Genomic DNA, 6,817 nt, shown 5'->3' with positions numbered 1-6,817 from the left:
CTCTTACAAAGAGCCAAAGCTCCTTACAGAGCAGGGTATAAGTGTCACAGCTCTTACAAAGAGCCAAAGCTCCTTACAGAGCAGGGTATAAGTGTTACAGCTCTTACAAAGAGCCAAACTTCTTTGCAGAGCAGGATATAAGTGTTACAGCTCTTCCTCTTCTACTCTCTCTCCCTCAATGGTCTGTGATGATCTGCTGAAGTCTTGCTCTTCTGCTCTATCTTCCTTGATGATCTACGATGATCTGCGATGATCTGCCCTTAGGCTCTCTGCTCAGGGGGTTATATAGGGGCAGTTGTCCAATGAGCTGAGAGCTTAGCTGATTGGTCTCTAAAATAGACCGGTCAGGAGCAGGATTGAAAATGGACCAATCAGGGATGCACTGGAGGAATCGCCAGTGTTTTCCCCTGATTGGCCTGGTCTTTTTTGTTACTGGAGCCTCTAGTGGGAGAGGAAACCTCCCCCTTTGGCTCCAGCCTGCCGGTTTCTTTGCCAGCTGCTGTCACCAAGACAGAGGTGGCAGGTCCCCCAGCCCCACTAGGCTGGGGCGCCACTTTTCTGGTATCAGTTGTTTATTCTTTTTTCTAGTTTTATTGAATTGTTTCTTTGCATTTTGTTTAAGTTCACTATAGCTTCCTTAAAACCATAATTTTTCCATCTTTATCAGGTGACTCATATATGTCTATTTCTTTGGGTCAATTACTGGGAGTTTATTCTGTTATTTTGATGATGTTATGTCTTTTTGGTTTTTTAAGTGTTTCTTTTTGCCTTATGTTGATATGTAGGTATTTGGTGAAGTAGTCATTTCTTCTAGATTTTAATGTCTAGTTCCTTATGAAAAGACATTGCCCTACAGGGGAATGAAAGTGTGCTGGCTGAGTGGGTTGCACTGGTTCTGGTATCAGTGATGGTATATCTGTACAGTCTTTGTGTAGCTTTTTTAGCTCAGATTAGTGTTGACAAAGATCTTAGCAATCCTCAGTGGCCAAAGCAGTAGATGTTGGTGTACCAAGAATTGTTGGGGTCTTCAGTAGTGATGAGTTCTAAGATCCTCATGATTTGTTTATCTCCCACCACAGATATTGTGATTAAGTAGATTTCCCTTATCTCTGGATCTAGCTTGTGGCTCTAATCATGGTGGCAGTGCCATTGGCATCTGAAGAGTAGCACTCATGGAATGGCCTTGGAACTGAGGCCTAATGCATGGGCAAACATAGAGTAACTATGGCTCTGAGATTAGAGTTATAATGGCTCTGGTGCCTGAGGTGTGTGTGCCCCCTCTGCTATATTGATGATATATGAGGCATGGGTACATGTGAAACCACAAGGAGGTTGAGAATGCTGCCTTCTATAGAGTTGGAGTAGTTTCAGGGTTTAGGCAGGACCAGCTCTCTATAGTGGCTAAGCTGCTGTCTGGGGTGCAGGTGGCCCTGCTGTCATGTTGGTAACAATACATTTGTGAATTATCAGGGGAGAAAAGAATGAGAGTGCAGATATGCCTAGAATTATAGTAGTTCTAGGGTCTAGGTGGGACCCAGCTATGTAAGACAGCTGAGCCAGTGTCTGGAGTAAGGGCACATACAGGGAGAGTTTGACTTTGGAGTCAGGAGTGTGAAGTAGTTTACCATAGTCATGGCTTTAGTATAGCTACAGAATCTGGTTCTGAAGTGTGGGCACTCACAGGGTAGCTTTGGCTCCAGAATAGGGCTTGCCTACTGCTAGAAGGACACCATTCCACATTCCAGAAGCAGATCAACTGCAGCTGCTTTCTGGAAGTTAGAAGAGGTGTGCAACTGTGTCTCCCTTTCTGGGGTTCTCTGGCAGGAATGGCTGTTAATTACTAAGGGGGAAAAGACGCTGGTGTCCTCTGCAGACCAGGTAGCTAGAGAACATGTTGGTTCTTTCACATGTCTGATACCAGCAGCTTCTACTTTTATTCTTTGCTCCTAGCTATCAAGCTATCTCCTGGTCTCTCAAGTATACCAGTCTCACCAGCAATCCTTTCTATGTGAGTATTCTTTTTATTTATTTATTTTTTTGGAACCACTGTGTTCCTGCAGACTTTTTAATGAGCACTTCAGCCCACTCTGGGCTAGTTTGTGAATAGCTGTCTATACAAAAATTTTGATTGGGGGAAAGGAGGGCCAATATCTTATAAAAGAAAATAAAAAGCTCAAGACAACATCCCTAACTCAGTATGCAAAAGAGAAGGTAAAGGCCTCAGGCACCTGTGAAGAACTGGCTCCACAGACATTCATCAAGGAAATTCCTTGCTGGTCTCTTATAAACAGGGCATGCAAATTGTAATTTTAGGTCTGCAGGTTATGTCTTGCTCCTAGAACTAAAGTCTGTTGCAGTTCCACACAATAACGAGTTATGAGTTTATCTTCACAGATGCAGGACAGAGACAAGGCAGGATCACATATTCTTCCATCTGCCTAGGGACATCTACATAACTGATGGTTCCTTCACTTCCTTTTTCTCCCCTAATGTTCACCTTATCTTACATAAAAGGTAAGGGTCTCCTGGGTCTCATGAGAAAGAAACTTTTTTGTCTCACTAGCCCACCCCACCTTTTTTTTCTTTCTTTGTCTTAAATGCTGAAACTCCCAAATTTCTCTTCAGAAAAATAGCCACAGCTTTGACTGTGTTTGTGGTTTTCCCAGGTGCATCCTCAACTTTGTGTTAATTAACTTCCATTGATTGAGACTTTTTTCCTTAGTCACTTATTTTGTGTTAATAATTTCCCACTCTGCCATTTTGGTAATGTCATCCAAATAGATGATTTTTTTAAATTTCTGGAACTAGTCAGCCCCTCAGTTGTTGCAGAGTGGCTCTATGTGAATGCTTGGGCATGTTTTGACATTCAGCCAGGCAGCTCACAGTTCTGCCTTGCCTTCACCTTCCTGTTTGCACAAAGCCTTGAGGTCAGTCAAAGGCAGTATCTCAGGGCTTGCTCTAGTTCTTCCTGAATATGAGCACTGTTCTGAGAATGTATTTAGCCTTCTATGTTCTCAGTAATATGTCAAAAATTTTCAAAGCCCCTGTGACTATCTCTTTACTCAGCTTATGTTTTTAAGCTTTGGTTAGTCTATTATTTTCCTCAACTATTATCTAATACCTTAGGCATCTGCAAACTTAATCAATTGCCTATAATTGCTTTTGACAAATGCCTAGAGAAAAAAGGTTTTTCACAGTGGGTGAGTGCTGAATTAAGTAAAATACAGACAGCCTTGCAAGTGGGGTCTTCCAGAGAACTGTCAGACATGTCAAATAATGGCAATTTCTTGGGAATAAGCTTTGAAAGAGCTCTAGCCTGTTTTGTGGTCTCCTATGGCTTCAAGACTGTTTGCTTTAACCATGAATGAGAGCCATTAAGTTTGAAGACTACCACAGAGCTGGATTCTTGGGGATGAAAATAATGCAAACTAAAATACTACACAGCTCATTTTTCTTATTGAGATTTAGCCCTTTTCTTGAATAAATGCTTCCTGGCTTGTTGTAAGATGGTTAATTTCCAGAGTTCTGAAAAATTTGATTGTGACAATTTTTGTCAGTTTTTTCACTCCTTTTATAGGAAAGATAATTAATTAAAGTTTCTTTCTCTGCCATTTTTGCTTTATCATGAATATACATTTTATATATAGCATTATCTTAATATTCATTGTAAACATAGTTAGAAGAAATGGTACTGACATGAACATTTCTAAGGCAAGGTTAACAAAAGAAAACATAGGTTATAACATGATTTCAAAAAGTGTTAAGGGTTGCATAGCTACCAACCTCCAACACATCCCTAGAAATCCTTGCCTCCTGGTGTTTTTTGGTTCCCTCCTCCATAGGAGGAAATTGACTTGTGAAACCAAAGTAATAATGTGGAGGTAATAACGTATTACTTCTGAGACTAGTTCATAACTACATTGCTGCTTCTTCCTTGGTCACTTGAATAGGTTCTTCTTAGAAAAGATAGGGAGTGAGTTGTGAAGACACTAAAAAGTACCTACGGAGAAACATGTGACATATGTCAAGATGAGGTGAGAATTCTGCTCAACCCAGCACTAACTTATCAGGTCTGTGAGTGATCCACCTTGGAAGTGAATTGACTCACCCCTTCAAGCTTTCTGATGGCTGTAGTACCATGAAACATCTGAGTGAACCTTTATCCAGATCTACCCAGCCAACTTGTTCCTGAATTCTTGATTAATAGAAACTGTCAGAAAATAAATGTTTAAGTGTTTTAAGCTGCTAAGTTTTGTCATAATTTGTGACTCAGAAATTGATTACTAATACAATAGATCATTTAAAACATCCATTTATCTATAAGGAAGCAAAAATTCTCAAGAAGAAATTACAATATGGTATAAAAATTTGCTCCTGAGGAAATTCTTCACACCTATCGATCTTTCAGATTATATTCAAAGTGTGAAAAGAGATTATAATTGTAACTGCTCCTTATTCATTTTCTAAAGATGAAGTAATTCCAGCACCAAGATTTGAAAATGATAAAATAAATGAAAAATCATAGTCTTACTTATGAATATAGAGATAAAAATCCTAGAAAATCTTACTAACCAATGGAATCTGCTAGGGTGAGGCTTTCTACACATGCATTATACATTTGTAAAGCTATAATAATTTAGATCTGAAGTACTGGTATCAGAATAAAATGTATTAATGAAAAATAATTTTAAGAACTCAGAAACAGGGTACAACTCTAACACCACTTATGAAATGGTCTGTTCTTTCCATACTTAGTTAAAATGTCTTAATCTATATTATACATATATTATGCATTAATAATGCAAGCATAAAGCTGGGCATTGTGGTGGGTCCCTATAGTCCCAGCTACTTGGGAGGCTGAGGCAAGAGTATTACCTAAGCCTAGGAGTTGGAGGTTGCTGTGAGCTGTGATGTTACGTCTCTCTACAGAGGGTGATAAAGTGAGACTCTGTCTCTAAAAAATAAATAAATAAATAAATAAATAAAATAATGATAATAATGCAAGTATATGGTATATATGTAAATAAAATATATTAAAAAATATTTTAAATAAAATATACATATTATATACATGTTACTTATAATGAAGGATATTGACGTGCATATTTTAACCTAAAAATAGATTTTTATACAACTCAGAAAATAACAAGTACCCCAGTATAAACATATTTTAAAAGGATAATAGGTGATTTAGAGAGGTAATTAAATAGATGATACTGCAATTTAAGTGGTAAGTAAATATATAATGCTAATTTTCTACTAAATTCTCCCAAGTTTCTCAAAAGAAACCAGTAGCCAGTTAGTTTGAGGGGTGAAAATAATTGGCAAACTTTATGGACATTATTTGTCCACATTATGTCAAAAATCTTAGTATTGATCCAAACATTTTACTTAATGCGTGAAATGTGAATACCTTTTTATTATTGCTTATTTTTTTTATATAAGAATTAATTTTAGCACAAAAGGTACATTAATAAACAAACATTCAAATTTTGCTTGTTCTCTCACCTAAGAAAAAGTAGGTAGTTTGTTGCATAGGAGTGCTGGGTTTTACATTATTTTCCTTATCATGAATCCAAGAGATAACATTGGTGTTAGTATGTCTCATCATACCTGGGAAGTGCTACATACCTGTAAATAGCGGACAACTCGGCAAACCAGGTCAGGTGCCATGAAGTCTCCAGTGAATCGCCAAATAATATCTGTCAGGATGTTGACCAGTCCCGTGAAAGAGTCTAACAAAAACACATAAGTGCTTAAATTCAGTGTTTTTCAAATTGCAGCTATACTGCAATAGAAATGAATTCCTGAGGAGATTCCTTTTCTCTATCAGATGGCCCTGAGGAAAAGGCAGCATAGGAGTGCCTCAACTTTTATTGTAAGAGCTAGTTACCACGTAGATGTAACCAGCTAGGAAGGATTTCAGTAATGACTGAAAAGGAATCATGCTAATACTAGAGTTGACCTTTTAAGTCACAGAAGGAGAGTTTTAAAAGGATCTAAATCTGTACTAATGCAAGCACTGTGAGAGAGTTAAAAGAAGGCAAAATTGAGAAAGGCAAATCTTTATCTTTGGAAAACCCCTCGAAATTCCCCTTTTTGTACCCATTATTTGCCAGCTGGACCTCTATCTGTCTACTCACCCCCATCTGAGTCCCCCTATCCCCAGGTTTCTCTACTGTCTTCTCCTTCCTTCTTTCAACATCTGCCCTTGCAGAAGTCAAGTGCCTGAACTATTAATTTAATTATCATAGTTGGATAAACTACAGAGGAACTGAGACCAAGGTCAGAACTTTGTTCTCCTGTGGATAGATCATCTATACTCAATGTCATAGTTACAAGCAGTACAAGTTGTACAGATGTCTATAGTAGAAATGACAAAACATTCTATGTGTCTAAAACCTCCATCTCATCCTTCCACGATAAATATCACTAATAATTGATTGTACTCTCCAGAATTTTTCTTAAAACACTGCTTCAGGGATTCTCCACTGATTGATGGATAGGGCTGGAACATAGACTGGACAAGCAAGAATTTATTGACTTGGGGTTGCTTTGGGGGGACAAGAGATTTAACACCATGTCAAGGATGCCAGAGGCAAGGCAAACTCACTGCTAGGGTAGCTCTTAGAAGCCCAGAGAAAGTGATGATCCTTCCCAAGCAAAATGGAAATGCTTGGATTGCTCTGATAGGTAGTAGAGAAAAGAATAAAAAGACTGAAGGAAGTAGGCATGCTGCAATGGGTATATTATGTGGAGCCAGAAGAAGTGTGTTGAGAATTATTTTCTGTGGAAGGACTCAGAAGGCACATTATTC

At 38.4% G+C, this 6,817-nt stretch overlaps 1 protein-coding gene across 2 annotated transcripts in view; it reads right to left on the bottom strand.

Moving 5' to 3' along the window:
• NPSR1 (neuropeptide S receptor 1) overlaps nucleotides 1–6,817 on the bottom strand; it is a 194,482-nt gene that overhangs the window by 66,473 nt on the left and 121,192 nt on the right. Inside the window, exon 4 of one of the 2 annotated variants that reach the window (XM_003788578.1) lies at nucleotides 5,632–5,735. The exons of the other annotated variant lie outside the window; for it this stretch is intronic. Coding sequence (XP_003788626.1) covers nucleotides 5,632–5,735 — 104 coding nt within the window. The remainder of the gene's footprint in view (nucleotides 1–5,631; nucleotides 5,736–6,817) is intronic. 2 annotated transcript variants of the gene reach the window in all.

This window comes from Otolemur garnettii, unplaced genomic scaffold, assembly GCF_000181295.1.
Source record: "Otolemur garnettii isolate 467f Iridium unplaced genomic scaffold, OtoGar3 scaffold00028, whole genome shotgun sequence".
Classification (NCBI taxonomy): Eukaryota; Metazoa; Chordata; class Mammalia; order Primates; family Galagidae; genus Otolemur; species Otolemur garnettii.
This window is presented reverse-complemented; position numbering and strand designations above follow the sequence as displayed.